The sequence below is a fragment of the Populus nigra genome, chromosome 6 (assembly GCF_951802175.1).
Source record: "Populus nigra chromosome 6, ddPopNigr1.1, whole genome shotgun sequence".
NCBI lineage: Eukaryota > Viridiplantae > Streptophyta > Magnoliopsida > Malpighiales > Salicaceae > Populus > Populus nigra.
The window spans coordinates 3,850,691-3,869,775 of record NC_084857.1 but is presented as its reverse complement, the minus strand read 5'-3'; the positions used below and the strand labels follow the sequence as shown (position 1 = coordinate 3,869,775).

General features: G+C 35.4%; 4 protein-coding genes across 6 annotated transcripts; 1 reads left to right on the top strand and 3 right to left on the bottom strand.

Annotated features, from left to right (window-relative positions):
• Positions 1-3,226: 3,226 nt before the first annotated feature.
• LOC133696871 (large ribosomal subunit protein eL33w) lies at positions 3,227-4,407 on the bottom strand. Its single transcript, XM_062119157.1, has 4 exons — positions 4,251-4,407; positions 4,088-4,123; positions 3,567-3,795; positions 3,227-3,478 (listed from the first exon to the last, which is right to left on the bottom strand). Exons 1-4 carry the CDS (start codon positions 4,280-4,282, stop codon positions 3,437-3,439), a joined length of 339 nt encoding a protein of 112 aa, XP_061975141.1. The 5' UTR covers positions 4,283-4,407; the 3' UTR covers positions 3,227-3,436.
• A 1,613-nt stretch (positions 4,408-6,020) lies between these two features.
• LOC133697067 (syntaxin-81) lies at positions 6,021-10,040 on the bottom strand. The gene is made up of 8 exons (XM_062119409.1): positions 9,848-10,040; positions 9,654-9,751; positions 9,474-9,557; positions 9,257-9,361; positions 8,629-8,772; positions 7,841-8,089; positions 7,586-7,717; positions 6,021-6,341 (listed from the first exon to the last, which is right to left on the bottom strand). Exons 2-8 carry the CDS (start codon positions 9,729-9,731, stop codon positions 6,198-6,200), a joined length of 936 nt encoding a protein of 311 aa, XP_061975393.1. The 5' UTR covers positions 9,732-9,751; positions 9,848-10,040; the 3' UTR covers positions 6,021-6,197.
• Positions 10,041-10,179: 139 nt separating this feature from the next.
• On the top strand, positions 10,180-12,346 carry LOC133697068 (uncharacterized). 2 transcript variants are annotated; one of them, XM_062119411.1, is made up of 3 exons: positions 10,180-10,358; positions 10,813-11,059; positions 12,067-12,346. In XM_062119411.1, the coding sequence occupies exon 2, from the start codon at positions 10,816-10,818 to the stop codon at positions 11,047-11,049; it is 234 nt and encodes a 77-aa protein (XP_061975395.1). In that variant the 5' UTR covers positions 10,180-10,358; positions 10,813-10,815; the 3' UTR covers positions 11,050-11,059; positions 12,067-12,346. The 2 variants fall into 2 exon arrangements, with proteins under 2 accessions (XP_061975395.1, XP_061975394.1); XM_062119410.1 differs by having other exon boundaries at positions 10,182-10,343.
• A 1,059-nt stretch (positions 12,347-13,405) lies between these two features.
• LOC133697066 (proline transporter 1-like) lies at positions 13,406-17,602 on the bottom strand. 2 transcript variants are annotated; one of them, XM_062119406.1, is made up of 7 exons: positions 16,728-17,602; positions 16,103-16,327; positions 15,895-15,989; positions 15,330-15,519; positions 14,507-14,631; positions 13,926-14,141; positions 13,406-13,825 (listed from the first exon to the last, which is right to left on the bottom strand). In XM_062119406.1, exons 1-7 carry the CDS (start codon positions 16,849-16,851, stop codon positions 13,448-13,450), a joined length of 1,353 nt encoding a protein of 450 aa, XP_061975390.1. In that variant the 5' UTR covers positions 16,852-17,602; the 3' UTR covers positions 13,406-13,447. The 2 variants fall into 2 exon arrangements, with proteins under 2 accessions (XP_061975390.1, XP_061975392.1); XM_062119408.1 differs by having other exon boundaries at positions 16,753-17,600.
• Between the last annotated feature and the right edge of the window lie 1,483 nt (positions 17,603-19,085).

Sequence of the window (19,085 nt, the reverse complement as noted above, 5' to 3'; positions counted from 1 at the left end):
GCATGAGCTAAGATGGCAAACTCCTATTGAGGCCTCCATCGCCGGGATTGCACAAGTTAACGAGGGTTGCTGCGGTAAAATTTCTATTTTGCCCTTCGTTTCCTTTTTTTTGTAGGCTTTGCTTGAGGGTATAGTAGTTTTTTTCACGATACAGATCAGTTTTTGTAAAATCTATCAAAGGTGTATTGATATTTGACTTTCGTAGTTCAGTGCAGTCACTGAATTATTTTTAAAAACAAAATTTTCATATATCTCTTCCAAGGGTACTTTTTTCTTAATCCTTCTATTATTGTTGCTTTTTTTTTAATCACCTTATTAAAACGAAAGCAACATATTTAATTGACTCAACCAAGTCTGTGACTTGCTGCGCGGATTTTTGTCCCTTTTGTCTAGGATACATCTACATGGAATGAACATCATTTTTTTACACTAACAAAAGAAAAATTATCCAACCTGCCTGTAGTCGAGCAAGTGCAATATAGCTAGCGAATAGATATGAGTTCAAAATGCAAATATTTGTTAGCTATTGCACAAAATTTTTTTATCATATTCAATCTATAATTGTGAAAAAAAATGAAAAATTATATTCAATTCCACCCAAAAAAATATATGAAAACTCTCTCGTTAAAATAATGTTCCTTTAATTTTCTCTAATACGTCTCTCACTCTCTCTCTGTGTCGGTGTAGAATCTCTCTATACGTACAATCAATCGTGTGAAAAGTGTTTGTAAGTGATAGATTTTGGATGAATGTATCATCAAGGACATGAATACCGTATCAAAAACCTAATAAAAAAGGAAAGTTGACTTCAAAATACAGACTTAAAAAGAGAGAGACAAAAGCAAAAACTTACTGCATCTATTCCATATTTCACTTGTCTGATTCCAGTTCCTAAACAAATTCCAGCAGGTAATTAGCCTACTTTCCAGCATTTTTTTTAATTTTAAAAGGTAACTTAACTAGTTAGATTTTAAATTTATTTTCAAATAATTATAAGTTCAAGTCTTATCAAGACCACTGGAGATTTACATAATAGTTAATTTTAAAACATATAAGATTAGTCGAGATACGCATAAACTAACTTGACACCAAACCTTAATCTAAAAAAAAATAAAATTGCCTCTTCAATGCCAATGGGTACTTTCCAATTAATTAGCCATCTACCCTTTTCAATCAGTTGAATTCTTTTTAGCACCCATCACCTTCTTGCCTACGTATCAACTACTACATCATTCCGAAAATAATACTATGCCTCCTATCAAAAATCCTGGATAGATAGATTATACGGTGACCTATCGTATTTAATTTGGGTAAAACTTCTACGAATTATCATACAGAACGTGATAGAGACTGTAATCAAACATCCGCAGCACTTCTATTCGCTTATACATACTTTACTCCACCCACACTTTGAGATGCCGAGCTCTCGTCAATTGTAGCCGTTAAGCTAGCTTAATCATGCATAATTTGTGTGCAAAAGTAGACCTTTCCTCGAGGAATGCAACACGATAAATTGCGTGTTTACACTTTACATCCTTGAACCTGACGGAAGATTTTTTACTTATTATTATTTTAAAATAAAGTTTTGTTATAGCATCTTTCCTACTAGGGTGGTAGCCTCGGTTAGAAACATAACTGCTAAAGATTAGAGGTTAAGTAGCAACAGGATCATGGATGAATGAAACTCTTATGAAGAAAAATGGATATGATCATAAATTTCAATCTCACCTTTATCCATCTATTGAGAAAATTAGTCTAAAGTAATAACCCAAAGTCATATTAAAGCTACTAGCAGCTTATTCTCTCCCTTCTCAAAGCCCTGGCGTTCGGACGTTAAGTTGCGAAATCTCGCTGATGTAAAGATCATCACACGATTTCTCTCACCCCCACTTTTATTGAAAACCCTAAAAAAAGATCTTAAATTACATATCTTTCAGTCAACAACCTCCCTCGGGAGAGACTAGAGTTTTTCAGATTTGAAAAACATAAACTAATCAATCTCTTTCCAAACTAGTTGCACGGTTCAATCCCAGAATTTGTTGAGATTTTTCAAACCTTGAACGCTTCAAGTTTTGGGAAACCACTTCATTAATCTTGGCCGTAATGGGAAGCTGTCTTTTAATCACTAACAAGATTGGTTCCCTGAGATTTACACAAAGGAAATTGAAGACGTTGATTACCATGAACAATTTCACCGGATCGAAGAAACTTGGACAGCAATCCGAATCATGAAACTACCTGTTTACAGGTGCAAAATCTTAATTTGGGTGATGATTAAATGATCATATTCTAGATTTCTTCCTTATCAACTGTAGCAGGACACCATAAGCAATTCGGTGGAGTTCTAGTGCTTTGAAAGTCAAGGAGCTCTTAGAGAAGAGCAATTTAAAGGGATTTGTTGGGTTCAGGTGGCGGCTAAATTGGTGCTTCAATAAAGAGCATTGGTTGGGTTTAGATGGCGAGATTTGGGAGGAGAAAAAGGACGATGGTGGGCTAGTTTTCTTTTATAAAAATTCAATAGCCAAGTTATAATATTTAATATAAAAATTGTTTAGTCATTGATTGAAATATATACAAATTATTATACAGCGAATAAACTATAATATATATTTGAAAATATAAAAGCATAACTCAGCAATTTTGGTGTTTCCCGAACATGGGCTGAGAAATTAGTATGTCGTATGAGAGAAACAGCCGCTCGGAGTCCATAAGCTTCGGGGCTCTACAATCCGGATCAGAACAGTTCCTTAGCAGCCCAAGATGCTAAAGATATACAAAGGTCCACAAGGGAGACAACATCCTAGACATGCATATGCGCAGGAAAAAAGAAAGAGGGACTGTTTGAAAGAGTGGCTGTAATTTTTTTTCAATTGGAAAAATATTAGATTAAAATTTTTTTATTTTTAAACAATTATTTTTTTTCTTTCAAAATAATATTAATTTGAAGAAAAAAAAATTAAATTTTTAAAAAAACGCGTAAAAATAACAAGGGCTTAAAACCATCATTTTGGGGGTTATAGCGCATCACAGGTCAAAAAACAGATCCACGCTGATCATAGCTCTGTAGCTGAACCAGTGGAAGCAGAAAAGATAAAAAGAACAAAGCCGATTATTTAAAAAATACAAATTAAAATACTGCACGAAGGTGATGGATGATTAAGCAATACAACATTCATAAAATTCCCGAGGTAACCCAGCAGCAGAACAGAAAAGGCAAGAAGAGTGCTTTGATATAATAGTCAATTGCCTTCACTTTCAATCCATAAAGCAACGCAAATCTTAAGAGCCAAAATTCAATTAAAAATCACAAGATCCGGACAAGAGAAAGAGTTCTCACTACAGCCATAAACAGTCCTCGATAAAGAAAGCACTCAGAGGCATGAGAAGCTAAACCTAAACTACCCACCAGTAATGACTATATAAAGCAAACTGTACCTCAGATATTGCTGGGATACATGAAAACCCGCACTCGAGCTCCCTGCAAATGAACCAAAAAATAATTAAACATAGCCAAATAGGCATAAACCGTGACATATCAATCACAATAGCTATTTTTTCAACAATACCATTGACTTTGGAGGCAGATTGGATTTGAACTTGGCTCTCACTACACCGCTGTTACCATGAGGCCTGGTGACCTTGCCCCAGATGCAGCGATAGTGGGATCCATTCTTCTTCACCTTGGCCTTGTAGATGTATGCCATACGCTTCCCAGCATACCATGCAACCTCTTCCTTGGTGTTGACTCCCTCAACTTGGACCAGTGATGTGTTTGGATATTGGTTGGACTTCGACCTAATAACAAAGAATAATATTTTAATCTCGAAACTAGCACACAAAATCCAGACTCAATTTCATTTCCTGTCAGACTATTCAATCGCTGACACTCGCACAAAAGAATTAAATTACTCGCAATAAATCTAATATACCAGTTCCACTAATTAGTCAATTAAAATTGATGCACATATTGATATATTTCATCAATAAAAACGAAACCAAGATGTGGAAACTCAAAAGTACTAAAGTCAAGCTTAGTTATCACCAAACAGATTAAAATCAGAGAACTAAAGTCAAGCTTAGTTGTTACCTCTTATAACCCAAGATTGTTCCCCGAACATAAAGCCTATAAAAGAAACAGAGATAGTAATAGACATTAAAGCAATTATAGCTTCAAACAAATGAAAAACCGATCCTTGTCTTTTTTAAAACATATATGTATAATGTAGACGGTGCAAGTATAGATCGCAGACCTGACTCGCTCTCCTTGACGTCCCTTCACCATTTTCAATCCCGCGAGTCCAATCTCTCTCGCAAAAAAGAATGGCTGACACCGAGACGGGTACCTTAAACCCTAGCTACTGCTGCCGCTGCTGCCGCTTTAATTTGTTTATATAGAGCAAGGGGAGTTCACAGACCGTTCTGGTGGACTATAAGCGTATACTTTAGTTGGGCCGCAAGCCTATTATAAATTTCATTCAGCATTCTGGCCCGTGAAAAATATCAGTTACTGAAGTAATGCTACTTGAGGAAAAAAAAAATAAAAAAACCGATTAAACTGAAAAAATTAAACTGAAAAAAATTAATTAAACTAATTAAAATTTTAAAAAAATTAGCCGATTCGGTTTGGTTTTGATTTTATAAACAAAAAACCAAAAAAACTGGAAAAAAAACCGAGCCAAAACCAAACAAAACCAAAAAAACCAAGAAAACCGAGCCAAACCAGAAAAATAGAGTTAAACCGGTTTGAACTGGTTTTTGCTCTAAAAAACAGAACCGAACTGAAACCGGTCGGTTTTACCCGGTTTCGGTTTTTTTTAAAAAAATTTCAATTTGATTATTTTTTTTGATAAAAACCAAAGCGAATTGAAAATGTTCACCCCTAATCCTTTTGTTCTTTGAAGAGACGTCATTATATAACTTTTTTTTTTCTTCTTGTTTTGCATTGTAATGTGTTTGGTGTTTTTTAAAAATATTTTTAGGTAGTTTTTTAAAATATTTTTAGCTTAAAAAGCTTTGATTTTTTTTTCCAATACTTTCTGGTGGTTTTTGATATACTTATAGCTCTTCATTTGATGTGCTATATATATATATATATATATATATATTGATCAAAATGTGTTCACTTTGCTAAATTTTACTAACCAAGCAGTACCAATCCCAGATACGAAAAAAGACATCCTTGCTTCCACTGGTTTCAGTCCGAGTTACAAAAATCTGGAAGAAGGAAACTATCAGTACCACAAAGCAGCGACTACAAGGGTTGTGCCCCAGGACTCCAAGAGAGACTGCGGTGTTTCTCGAGGCAAATGAATTTTCTTTAGATACAAGAATTTACATAGTTGCAGGAGAAATTCATGGTCATGATGGAATTAAAGCACTCAAAGCCAAGTATCCAAATTCGTACTCTCATTTCTCTCTGGCAAAAGAAGAAGAATTGAGGCTCTTTAAGGATTGCCAAAACCAGCAAGCTGCCGTAGGCTATATTGTGGCGGTCGAGAGTGATGTTTTTGTTCATAGCGACCATGTTAATATGGCAAAGGCAGTGACAGATCATAGAAAATATGAAGGTTTTAGAAAAAAAACATCAACCCTGAATCCCAAAATCCCAAATTTATTTTTTTAACATTAGCATGTTAAAAACAGTAAAAAAAAATTCAATTTTTTTAAAAAACTACAACCGAACCACGGAAACAAAAAAGGTCAAATTTGAGTGGGAAAAGGGAGGAGAGTCAGGAAAGAAATCACTTACTAGAGGAAAAAATGAGAGAAAAAAGAACAGTTTGAGTCCATGCTTTATTCATTTGAAGTGCAATCACGAAGAATATGATGAAACTTCCAGCATAGCCTTAGCTTTCAACTTAACTCCACACATTCATTGCTTTAATTTGACATATGATAGGAATTTGCTTTGCTTATTGACAAGTTATTTTATTAATCCTAGCTGAATGAGATTTTCCAACATAAAAAAGCCAAACCATAGCCTTAAATGAAAAAGAATGGCACCTTAACAAATTCTCACAGGCCTAGAAATGCATGCCTCTATTTCAGTATGAAACAGAGAGATTTGATTCCAGCAATGAAAATGCAATCTCAAGTAAATTTGCTCACATGTTGATGATAAATCATTTCCCCCCTTACTGTAATCAAATCTACAAGAAAAACTGTACTTGCAAAAGTCAACATGGACTATGAGAAGCTCAGCTATACCAATCTAGAAAGAGGATTGAAAAAGTAAGCACAAAAAGGAAAAGCAAGAGAAAAGTCCTGCTACTGCTATTCCGCTGTACTGCCTGCGACAACTCTTTGTTTCCAAGCTCTACGTTCTTTGTAGCTTCAACTGCCTATAGTACGACATAAAAAAGGAAGGTGTGAGAACGGATTACAAATCAAAGGGCCAAAAAGAAAACCTTTTCAGTTGATTAGCAGTTAAATAGGATGTCCAAAAGACAAGGCAATCTTTTACCTTTTCCTTTTTCCTTTTTTTTTTGAGGTGAAATGGTAAAAAAAATAATGCAATATTACACGTAGCAGAGAACAAAGTTTGATCTGCTCAGGTATTTGCAGCAGCAGCAAAATTCAAAATCCGAAATCAGAATTAACAGGGATATTAGCAGTATTGGAGACTTGATTGACGAGAAATTACTACACAAATTTGTTTTAATCATAGAACAGCATCGGAATTGTGGCATCAAAACATAACTTCATTTTAAAACAAAACTGAGAATATTTAGCTAATAAGAATTTGTCTGTGTAGGAATTCTTCTATATACTGCTGTAATTAATCTCATCACATTTGACAACATAGTTCCAGGATCCTTGAAATATCAAAAAAAAGTTTATTCAAGTTTTGCTATTAAAATGTGCTAAGTATTAACCTTGAAACAGCAACTCGATACATGCAACAGCAATTGAAGAAAATCATTATCTGAAAAGAGAGAAGAAAACTTGGTACACATCACACATGTCACATCGCTATTAACAGCGGTCAGTCAGCCTCCAACCATGTGGATCCTAAATCAACCTGGATTCTGCATAAGCCTATTTAAACTCAATATCACCTAATAAGAAAATATCTATTCTGAAGTAGAACTAACTGATTTGTATAACAACTCAGGCCTAAGTATTTTCCTGTTTGGTCTTCTGGCATCAAAAGGTCCTATGTTTGTTATCAATGCCCAATAGTGTGGCAAGGATTTTCAATTTTGAGGGGTAAAAAGATAATTGCACTTTATATTTGTTCTATGGAATGCAAAGTAATTGGGGAGGTGAAAGATCCTTTCCCTAAAGGTTGGAGAAGCTATTTAGGAATTGCAGCAATGCAATCAAAGAATTCTGATGTGATTGCAGACCAATCTGGTAGTTTCAACTGGCAGTTCATTGGTTAAAGAATCAATTTCACTCAATGTTTGATTCAACGTACTGCACCTAACCCATCCATTCATAATGCAGCGCGAACTATTATTCCAGGCAGATTTTAACTTGACAGAATCCACCCAACCACACAGCCTCATATAAAGATTAGTTTTCCTGAAAAAGATATTTGGAGGTTTGAAGAAATGTAAATGTTCTAGCTAGACATGCTGACCTGCTCATACAGAAGCTCTATTTGTTGTGCTTGTTGCAGAACATGTGTGGACATGAGGTGATTCAATGCAGACATTTCTACCATCTTAGTTTCAGTTTCTTGAACTGCATCTAGAAGACTAGTCAACTCCACCTGCAAACAAGTCCAACAGCAAGCAGCCCTTGTTATAGAAGCCTCAAAGACCCATCTGAACAATCATAGAATCTGATAATGGAAAAGGTTGTGAAAATCTCATCAATAGCTATTTCTTATAACCTGTAGGGCACGAGTTTCATCATCCAACAATTGCTGTTGAACTCTAAGAGGCTCCGGCTGAATTTCATCAGGTTCCTTAAACTCTAAATTGTTTGTTTTAGAGGAATCAACAGAGCTTGTATTTTTATTTTCAGCCCGGTTAACTTTTCTCCTTGGTATCCTCTTATTAATAGCATCCTGGAAGCGTATGGCTCTAAGCTGATCAAACCGTGCAGTGACCGAATGAAGTTTCTCACTTAAAATCAAAACCTGCAGATTTAAAAGCAGCAGAATGGTAAATTAATCCAGCTAAACAATGCCTTCGATTTCATTTCATCCTGAAAGAAACAGGAGATTCTTATGCAGGGATTTGAATATAGAAAGTGAACTTATTAGCAAATCCTGAATCTGCAAAGAATGAAATTTGTACTAAGACTAAGCAAAGACAAGAGACTTTCTTGCCAACACAACTAAGATAACAACGAAAAGGGTTTGTGTCAGACTATGTGCATGAGGCATTACAACTGTTGGTAGTTATGATATCTTATACAACTGAGAATTGTGACAATTTACATTTAGAGCTCCGAGGCCCCTAATCGATTTAATATTTGTACTATGCTAAATGTTTAGAAGAATAGATCTATATAAAATAACAAACTTCGACCACAATCTTTACCATGGAGATTAGGAAGAGAAAAAGGTGATCAAATGAAGGATACTGTTCCGGTAAGCTAAATATTTTATCTCCCAGACAAGTTTAGCATGCAATGAATAAGCTCAATTAAACATTATGAAGATAATAACCATACCACTCCATGTTTGTGTGCTATAGTATCAGCGTTGGAGGCATCAGCCTTGATGCCAAGCCATCCCTTTGTATTTGCTTCTTCATTGTTTATGCTATCCTTGAGAATGTCAATTTGTTCTTTGCATGCTTTAATAAATGCAGTAACCTGCAGAAATCGATGTTGCAGAAAATGCTGAGGAAAAACAAATACCATCAAGCAAAAGGACAGATAGAAATAGAGAAGACAAAATGGCAAAAAGAAAAAGGATCCATTAATCCAGCGTATTTTCAAATGCTGCTTTAGTGAACATACTTGGAATTTATGATACACTAAACACAATAAAAAAGACAATAAATAAGTAAATATGTCATCGAATTAAACCTACAAATCTATCGCAGCCAAGGCTCATTGATCTATCAACCACTTGGGGGGCTAATGTTTTAATTTCACATTCTCACTTATAGTTCCAGGCATCAAAAGAAGATACCTGGTTAGAAACAACACCAATGAAAAAACAACTTACATAATACCAACAGCTACTTCCTCTATCAAGCACAGTTGAAAGATTATCCGATCTGCAGCATTTCTATAGTGTCTCCAATTATATATGACAAAGTGACCCGACAGACTATAATACCCCATAACTTACCTCTTGTTCAATGCTATCCCTCTCCTGTTCGGTGGTACGATGCAGATCAACATAATCCTTCCTATGCTTCAACATAAATTGTTCTAAAGCTCCAATGCTTTCAAGCTAATACATACATCAAATGAACCCCCCAAAAAGGGGTAGTCAGTCAAATATAAATTGTATGTGCATCCCAAAATTAGCACAAACAAGCGCACGAGTGAAACATTAAACATACCGTTTTAAGAGCAGCTTTAGTAAACGGTGACCTTTGCCGTGGTTTATGAATGATAAAGGACGCCATAATGGCTGCCAATTTGGCCTGTCAAAAAGTAACCACATCCACATTCGCATCCACACAACACAAAATTCAGCAAAACATAATTTGAAAGAGGAAATGAAACATTTTTTTTTTTACCTCATTGTAACCTAAGGAAACAGCAGTGTGCCTTACTGCATCTTTAAAATCCTCTGTTCTGTCTCTAATTTTAGCCATACCACCCACCAGTTAATTACCTTCACAAATAGATTGTCCAGAAAAAAAAAATCAAGCTTAAATGCACCTCATATATACATATAAGCAAGACAAATTTGAGGAAAAAAATTCCTAACCTTGATCATGCAATCACTAATTTGAATTCAAGTTAACTGGATCAAATTGAATTGCAGCAGATAATAACGGCCACGGAAGTGCAAAGGAATTTAATCATGATCAAACTGAAGTTGAATAATTCTTTCGAATACGAGAGAGAGAGAGAGAGAGAGGGAGGGAGGGAGAGAGGAGATTGCCAGATTGGAGTCTGATAAAGTAATCGAGACTCAAAAGGGACAACGCTTGCACGAAACGCGTTTCATTTTTTCTCTCTAATTTTTACATAAGTAGGCTGATTGGGCTCGGGCCCATCATAAAAAAATAAATTTGACAGCCCGTCTCTTGTATAATTTTTGCCTAACCAAAAGTACCCTTGATACAATCAATCTAAATTCTCACGGTTGCTTGACAAGAAGAGGCTTCTTGCTTTAGTTCAACGCTCTGATTTGGGTTCGCATTCGCATAACTTGCTCAGAGATTCAAAGCATCAAAGAGGAAGCAGCTTTGCCTTCGCAGGTTATTTTATTGCAAGTTCGGTTCTTTTATATTGTGTTTTCATATTCTTATTTGATCTGCTTCTTCATTTGTGTGCTTAACTTGCTACCTTCGAAAGCATTAGATTTATTTTATGCTGCCAACGATGACATTGTATATTTTCGTGTTCAATGCGTGGTATTTTTTTGATGATTTTTTTTCTTTGAATTTTTAAAGCAGTTTCTTTGAAATTATATTGATGAAAAACTCAGTCATTCTACGGTAGCTTATGCCTCTTTTATCTTTGGATCAAAACGAAAGGTATAGATATATAAGATTTATAGGGTAGCACAGAGTTGAAGGAGTGAGAGATCCTATTTTCACATGCATAAGAGTAACTTGTCTCCTGTTTGTCTACTTTTTCCCTCTTTATTTTTTCTGGAATTTCATCGATTCTGAGCATAAAATTTTGGGTTCTCTGTAGTTAATTTGGGCTTTATTTATCATTTAGGAAATGGGTTTGTGGACTTTATTGGAGGGCTTTCTGCTTCTTGCAAATGCATTTGCAATATTAAATGAAGATCGGTTTCTTGCACCTAGAGGATGGAGCTTCTCTGAATTCTCTGTAGGACGAACAAAGTCTTTGAAAGGCCAGCTTATCGGTCTCATTTATGCCACCCAATATATGAGAGTTCCACTTATAATACTCAATTCCATTTGCATCTTTGTAAAGCTGGTGTCTGGATGATGATGCTAAGGTAAGTTAAAACCGTATTGTATGTTTGTCTCTACGTGTGATTGCTGGTAATAGATTGCATAGGTAGATTTTTGGTCAAGTAATGATGGGCTTCACTAGGGCTAGCCCCTTACCCTTGGTTGGGACTTTTTGTTTAACATACATGCTAAAACGGATAGAAAGTGAGTTCTTTCATTATGATGAAGTGACCTGGATCTCGTGAGAAATGAGATAGAAATTTGAGAATGTTTGCATGAACACAACTCCAGAATTTGAGATCGATGGCCTTTGTTACTACTAGATTTTAATCATTGGTTATATGCTTTAAAGAATTCAATTGCTTAGATAAGGCCTCCAGTATGCTTTGAGAATGTTTTTGTTTCTCTTTCTAAAGATTAAGCATACGTCGTAGGCCATTTTCTGATTTATGCTTACACAGTGTGTCTAATCAGTAACAAGGATCGCAGGATGAGGATGTGCAAAGGCAATTGATGCTTAAAAAGATTTTTTCCCCTTAAAATTAATCAGGTAGGAAGACAACTAAATCCCGTACCTTTGGATTGGATTTATACTGGAGCTGCCAGAGGCAAAATTGAGATTGGCAGATAAAAGAAAATACAATATGACATCAAATATTATGATGAGAATGGTGACTGGATGTGACATCTCTCCTTTTCAATCTTGTGTGATTGAAGTTTAAACCCATGTTATGTATTCCTTTGCTCAGTGCATAGGTTGGTCGTTGACTAATCTTTTATTTTCCTGCTTCAACTCATAAGCTTACTAATTTTGAGAAGGATTCCTTCTTAACCAAGAACGAAGCAAATGCTTAAAGTTCTTTGTCGGGGGGGGGGGGACATCTGTTCCTCCAGCGTTGACTTTATCTTTTTTGCTTCTTTTCATTTCTTTTTGTTATTTTAAAGTTCACATTTAGTCCATAAGTTATTGTTTGAACTTGAATCTAGGATATAAATTTCTGTTTACAACTATCTTTCTGTGATTAATTTAGTTCCTTTTCTTGTGTGGCAGCAATCATGGAGTTTGGCTAACAGGATTGTAAACAACATTTCTTTTTAGAAAGGCAGAGGAGGCATACGATTCAGGAAATCCAAGACATGATTGATTTATTTGGAATATCCTTTCTCAAAAACTAGTGTTTTTAAGGTTACATATGTTGCGTAAAAAAAAAACGATGAGATGTGGGGTGAAAATGGTGTGGATTCAGGGCCATTTTATAATTGGTGTTTGTATTGTTTGACAAGTTTCAAAAGTAACTAACGTTCTATGACATTTAGTGTTTTGTTGTCAACCTAATTATTCTTCATGATTTGATGCAGTAATAATGTTTTTCCTTCTCCATTTTTCGATAGATTCTGAATGTTAATGCGAGGAACACCCTTACTGGAGTGGATGTATTTTACGCTCGTTATGCATTTGAAGTTGCGGTCTTGTGTGTGAAAACCAATTGTGACTTCACTGTTTGGTTCTTATGGGAACATTTGGTGTTCATTTCATCAGTGTGGTGAGCGGCTTCATGTGATTCTTCTACATGCAGGCAGATGTTGAAATAGGATACCTGGGGTGCTGTTCCCTTTTTCAGTTAATGCTGTGATTTTGATGCGCAAAATCTGATGTTTGCCCAATTTTTTTTTATAAATCAGAGGAATGAAAGCGCACTCCCTTCACTTCTCCTTTTTAACCAACAACCTATCAAGATTCCACTCTCCATTATAGGATTCTACCACCGCCATACGGGTTGTGCTGTGATGGAGAGCACAAGTTTAGAAGTTTTTGTACTATATTCAACGAGGTACTATTTCAAGAAGTGTAGAGCTGTGTCGAATGTAGCTGTTTCTGCCATCATTTTTATGTTGGCATCTATTTATCTATTTTTGCAGACTCGATCTGGATGTCAAGTAATCGGGATAATGAATTCTGCATATAATCACACCATATGTTATGCAACCGTTCTCCCGCATTTTTTAAGCAGAGAATTGGGCGTCGCCTCATTACGTTGTAAATTTGTGATAGACGGTGTTCAGTGGAAAACATTTGTTGTTTCAAGGGCGCCTGGTGAGTATTCTGAAGCTATACTTGAGGATTTCTAAGGCCCTTAGTATATCTTTTCTTTTTTTGGTTTTTCTCAATCTATTTATGTGCAATAGATTTCATCGAAAGTTGCAGTTATCGAAATTAAACGCCACAAGCTGCACACCAGGCAACAAAGTATATAAATTGGCAAACACCGAAAAACACCAGTCTGGATGAAGGTGTGACGCTTCGTTGATTGCGGAAAATCTATATACTATTTTATGAAGGTAGCTATAAGAAAAATACAAAAGAAATCAAATGTTAACTAAAATGCGGATAAAGTCTAAATCAAGTGGATTCAATCGAAATCTAATTTTCACTATAAATCAGCGAATACATGGTATGTTTTGGAATCTACTGCAATAAGTCTCAGAGCTGAAACTGCTGCTGCAATGGACATAAGGCCGAAAAAATAAACATTGAACCAATGCCAAAGCTTTTGTAGAGAAGTCAATTTGTTCTTCTTTGCTTTTAGGTACATGTGGTTGGCCAGAATAAATGTAAGGGGGAAGGTGCTTATAGCGCCAGTAAGGCTCATAAAATCTCCAAGGAAAGGCAGAAGAGCTGCCACCAGCGTGTTAATAGTTAGGTAGCCGCCTCTTACCCCGACCCTAAACGACAAGTTGCGAATTGAAAATGGACTTCCTATAATCCCATACTTTGTATCCAAGTACTCATACATTGGGCTTGCAAATATCTACAAGAAGCAGGTGTATGTTAGCGCAGCAGTCAAAAAGAAGAAGAAGATATAGCGATAAAAGGAGATTTTCAGAAAGCACGAGTCTTGAATGAATTACATGCAGAGCAATGACTGTTTGAAGGAATGCAGAGATGTTGGCCAATGCCTTTACCCAAACCGGGCCATTGACGCTGCTAAGCAAATAGCTTGATGTTGAAGATCCATAAGCCCAATATCCAATAAATGTCACTGCATACATTGGTAAAACTCCAGCCGAGAATTGGAAGTAAAGTGATTTCATCATGTTACTGACAACGGGCTGTTTTATTGTTGCCTGGTGCAAAGCAGACACCAAAAGACGTTTAAATTTTGGAGGCATAAAAACAAGAGAAAAGGGAAGAAATAACCTTACATAGCTACCATCAATGTTAGCCTCAAGAAGTATGCACTATTCTGACTACCGAACACAGGTTTCCAAATACAAAAAGGGTCAAACTTCGATAAATCTCGGACCATACAAGAGAATAAGAGGCTGCAAAATAGCTTTACAGCCGGATATAAAATAGATATCCAGTAAAAATGCATTCATTCCCCGACTACAGTTATATTACATCATTTTTATGTTTATTTTTATTTAGATGGGGCAGAAGAACACTCTCAAATTCTGTGAAAAACTCATAGACTTGATCCCTTGCTTACCTGTATTTCTGGAAGCATTCCTGTATTAAATGCAAAAACCAGATTAGCAGATGCTCCTATTGTTGTAAAGATTTTGCTTCTTGTTGTTCCTGGAATGCTGTAATCCCTGGCTGGTGCTTCAATTCCTATAACAGCACAGATATTGATGCAAATTCAGAACTAGAGAAACAATGGCCTGGGCTAGAAAAATAAGCAAAATAAAAATTACGTATATTATGCCTAAACTCAAATTTATGGTGGGCAAATAGGACAGGAAACATAATGGTAAGAAATTGAAGGAAAATGACATTCAAAAAAATTTTAGCAAAAGAAACTCCTGGAAGCAATATGATCTATAAGTTGTTAATTCTAACAATCTAGGGACAACATACAGTATGGAAACAGTAATCAAATCATAAAAACAGAAAACGCACAGCCAAGTTTGATGAGAACAAATAATTGTATCAAACTGCATGTCAAATTTACTATTGCTGCGTATGTCAGACAGTGAACCGTGTTGAAGGAAAAGAGAGTGGCGATTCCTTAAAAAATAGCCATCTACCTCCCTCTCTATCTATCTATCTATCTATACATTTACACATCTGGCTGGCTGCATAAAGAATTGCTTTGTGCAAAAGATGTATTTTACATCTTACTCGAAATCATATTGCAGTTACAGACTCAGCACTAAGGTTTGCAACATCCCTCTCATAGAAATCCTTCATTTCTTCACACAATCAAATAGTAAAAGGGAAAGAATGCATGAAGCAAGGTGCATGGCATTACCGGAATTAAAAGCAAACAACAGACTACTTTGGCACAACAAAATCACGTGTAAACTTACCATCCTTAACAGAAAGCACAAACGCCACAATTATATATATCAGGCTGAAAACCGTGGAAACTCCCAACCAAAGTCTGAGAGCAGACAAGTGGGGAATTGACATGGCAAACAAGGCACATACAAACCCAGAAATGGCAATGAAGTATGGGAGTTTCATGACATGGTCATCGCTAAAAAGAGCATAGACAGCCTGCATACCAAATGCATAGAATCAGAAAAACGAAATCCAGAAAAGAAAGAAAAGAAAAACCCGGAAATAACTTCATATATCATCATATAAATGAACTTCTTATACCTAGTAAGAAGAATTCAAATCAGTATTCCTCTTATAGGCCGTAACTTGTATCCATGATTAATTAATTAATTGATGTAAAACAAAGGAAGAACTCAATGCATAAATCTCGATGAAAAACTGAGAACAGCTTTTTTGACGAAAAAGAGAGAAAGGAGAAGACAAAATATTATCCTGAAAAAAACATAATGCACTGCAAAAGAGACTCCCAGTTTTACCAGGCATGTAAATCTTGAAATGAAGAGTAATCCAATATGCCTAATGTGATGTTACCTTCAAAGCTGATCCAGCCAAAATGATGTATCCCGTGTTAATCATGAAAAGATTAACATATTGCAATCCCCAGGTTAAAGAATAAGCTTTCCTACCTGCAGCAAAAAGGCCCTTCATCAAATATAAGAAATGTCGATAAATTAATGTACATGTCTAATTTAAAGAGTACGTGTAATAAATCATTATTCATTTTCCGTTTTTCACATACCATAGATAAATCCTGCAAGATCTCTGTATCTGATATGTCTCCTCCCTCCAAATTCATGCAGCTCGGCGATAAGAGAATTTGCATACAATGATATTGCAGTGGCTATGATCAAACCTAGTACTCCAGGTATCCAGCCCAAGGGAACCATAATGGTCCCAGAATATCCCAATACATATGCACTGTTGATACCGGTGGTGAGGACAAAACCAACTTGAAACCATGAATCTGTGAATTCCAGTACAGAAAGTCAAACGACCTCAAAGTAACAATAACTCAAAAATACAATTGAGTGCCCAGAAATGAAACACCCTTTATCAAAAATCCCTTTTCTTCCCTAAAAAAATTGGAAACCAGACGTTAAAAAAACCAATCAGAAAAGGGTGTAAAAACCCATTATACATCAATCAGAAAACATTAAAAACACGGAATTCTAGAGTTTCATCTAGCCCACATTTTTCTTTTTGAAAGAGGAACAGCTTCATTAACATAATAACATCCCAAGGAATTGAAACCGAACAGGCGAGTTAAGTTTTTACGCGGACAACCGCTCCACGCTACAGGTGGAAGAAACCAGAAAAGGACAAAACCAGACATAAAATCCCAAAAAATGGAGAGAAAGATTCACCGTGCCAAAAGAAATGGAAACAAACCACTGCTAATCTGATGGGCAGTCTCGGGAATCTCAACTGCTGAGTTTTCCTCGTCAATAACTTTTCGAGGCCTGGTAGAGTTCCCTGCTCCATCTCCATTGACTTCCATTATAAAGCTTGGCTCTTGGTGAGGATCCTCTCTTGTTTCTTGTCCTCCGGCCAAGAGCGGCTGGCCCTCTGCCTCTTGAATTGATATGTGTATGACAGCCAGATTGTATGATGAGTATCTGCCTTCTATTTATATATATAGTAATTAAATTCTGTATCTGGAGGCAGAGAGTTAACAGTAATCGCAGCCAGCAAAGTAGGACACTTTGTTTTGAGTCCTAAATGATTTGGTCTCAGAGAGAATCAATATCGCTGATCTTTCTCTTCTTTCTGTACTTTCCCGTCTGGGGCAGTGGCATCGGTCAGATTTTTTCCTTCAAAATGCGTGTCACCATAAAACTTTGAGAATTATTATCCCGTGAGAAACCTGGCCCATTGCTCCCTCCCTCTCCAAAAACACCATCAGCATGGTGCTAATTGATAATTAATTTTCGAAAAAACACCGTCACCATGGTACTAATTGATAGTTAACCATTTTAGATTTATAATTATTAGTAGATGCGTATAGAGCAACGCAAAAAAGTTCCTTTGCAGTAAACGAATATGGGTAAATCACAATAATCCGAAGATTAAGTTAAGCAAAAGAAATGGGTTGGTGGATAGCATCAGTAGACTTTTGGAACAGCTTGATTGAAAGAAGCCTAAACGTAAGGGATACACTCAACTTCTAAAGAGATTTGGATGATCCATACCACTGAGCTGGTTTCTTCAAATCACCCAAAAATTTTAAAACTTCATTCTTTTTACGTTCAAGAAAACATTACTAAATCCCTTTTTATATCTACATGTATTGGCTATTTTTTAAAAAAAAATCACCCTCTTCGCAGTAAAAGAATTTAGAAACAAAGAATTTCATGCGAACAAATCATGGATGGATTTGAATTATGTAAAATAAAAATCACAAAACGGGTACGCGCATTGGATGGATTTTTTCTATCTAAACGTGTGTATCCATGATTCTATAATGAAAGATTGAAATGACATTATGCATCTCGTCGGCTTCAATTTGAAAATCAATGATATGACAATTAAATTAATGAATTGACTGCAAATTTAGTATTTGTAATCACTGATTCTTTTATGTTTCTTTTTTAACTAAAAGTTTAAACTTGATTCTTTGAAATTATACTAATTTTTTTTTTTAGATATGTTTCAACCTTTGACTTAAGAAAAAATTAAATTGTTAATTTTTTAATTTTAATAAATTTTCAAGTATAAATACTCTAAAAAAATCCTATATTACAGTATCATACACATAAAATATCGAGCGATGAAAATTAAATTGAAGAGACGTGGGAGTGCTTTGGTCCCTAAAGTGGTGTTGGTAAACACGAGAGTGCTGTAGTCACTGATGTGATGTTGGCAGACATGAAATGACTGTCTATTTTTTTTCCTTTTCTTTTTCAAGTCTCTCATCAAATTTGTGATTTCGGGTTTATTATTATGAATTTGGTGAAGGAGGGAGAAACTTAAATGTATTATGAGCAATAAATGTATTGTGTAATTTGTATCCTATTGTATTATGGAGTGTTTATATTTTATTTATTATTTATTAAATAGAAATTTAAATATTTTTATTTTATTCATCAAATTTCAAGTATTTGTTCGAGTATCGATTATTCAAGTATTATTCAATATCCAGCCTAAAATTTAAAATTTAAATAGATATGATACGAATATATGTATCTCAAACCAAGTTTAAAATATCCAGGCCAGTTATTTAAAAACAAATCACTCATAAATCCACTAGAGCGATATTAATGGAGTTTTTAGCAGACCCATGATGTCCAGCATCGGTAGGTAAAAAAACACGTGGAGAAAATGGGGATGCCAGGGTGCAAGGGACAACCAGAAAAACAACCTCAACTTATGGTGTTGACTGTTGAGAATGCTGGTCTTCTATTAGATTTTTCAACACGCTCTACACGTGCACGGGTCAAGTTTTTTTTTCCTAGTAAGAAAATTATAATCACGGTTTTTTTTTACATTTTATTGTAATTAAAAAAATTCTAAAAAGTTTAGACATCCATCTATTTTTTAAAAAGTTTGACAATGTAAGTATTATATGTTTTTTTATATATATTTTATATATTTGATTGTTTGTTTTTACTTATTAGCCCTTTAAAGAGATCCAAGGACGCTTAAGAATATCTAATCAGGGCCCATGAACGGATCACAGCTCAGGTCAGGCGATCACTGGAGCTCAAAAGGTCACGACAGAATAT

Coding starts and splice junctions, on each gene's coding strand:
- LOC133696871 (XM_062119157.1), bottom strand. CDS start 4,282: ATGGTGAAGGGACGTCAAGGAGAGCGAGTCAG. Junction 4,124..4,250: donor CGTCAAGGAGAGCGAGTCAG/GTCTGCGATCTA, acceptor TTTCTTTTATAG/GCTTTATGTTCGGGGAACAA. Junction 3,796..4,087: donor ACAATCTTGGGTTATAAGAG/GTAACAACTAAG, acceptor CTTTGTTATTAG/GTCGAAGTCCAACCAATATC.
- LOC133697067 (XM_062119409.1), bottom strand. CDS start 9,731: ATGGCTAAAATTAGAGACAGAACAGAGGATTTTAAAGATGCAGTAAGG. Junction 7,718..7,840: donor ATGAAACTCGTGCCCTACAG/GTTATAAGAAAT, acceptor ACTTGTTTGCAG/GTGGAGTTGACTAGTCTTCT. Junction 6,342..7,585: donor TAGAGCTTCTGTATGAGCAG/GTCAGCATGTCT, acceptor GTCGTACTATAG/GCAGTTGAAGCTACAAAGAA.
- LOC133697068 (XM_062119411.1), top strand. CDS start 10,816: ATGGGTTTGTGGACTTTATTGGAGGGCTTTCTGCTTCTTGCAAATGCA.
- LOC133697066 (XM_062119406.1), bottom strand. CDS start 16,851: ATGGAGATGGAGCAGGGAACTCTACCAGGCCTCGAAAAGTTATTGACG. Junction 15,990..16,102: donor TCTTGCAGGATTTATCTATG/GTATGTGAAAAA, acceptor TTTTTGCTGCAG/GTAGGAAAGCTTATTCTTTA. Junction 15,520..15,894: donor TGGCTGGATCAGCTTTGAAG/GTAACATCACAT, acceptor TTTGGTATGCAG/GCTGTCTATGCTCTTTTTAG.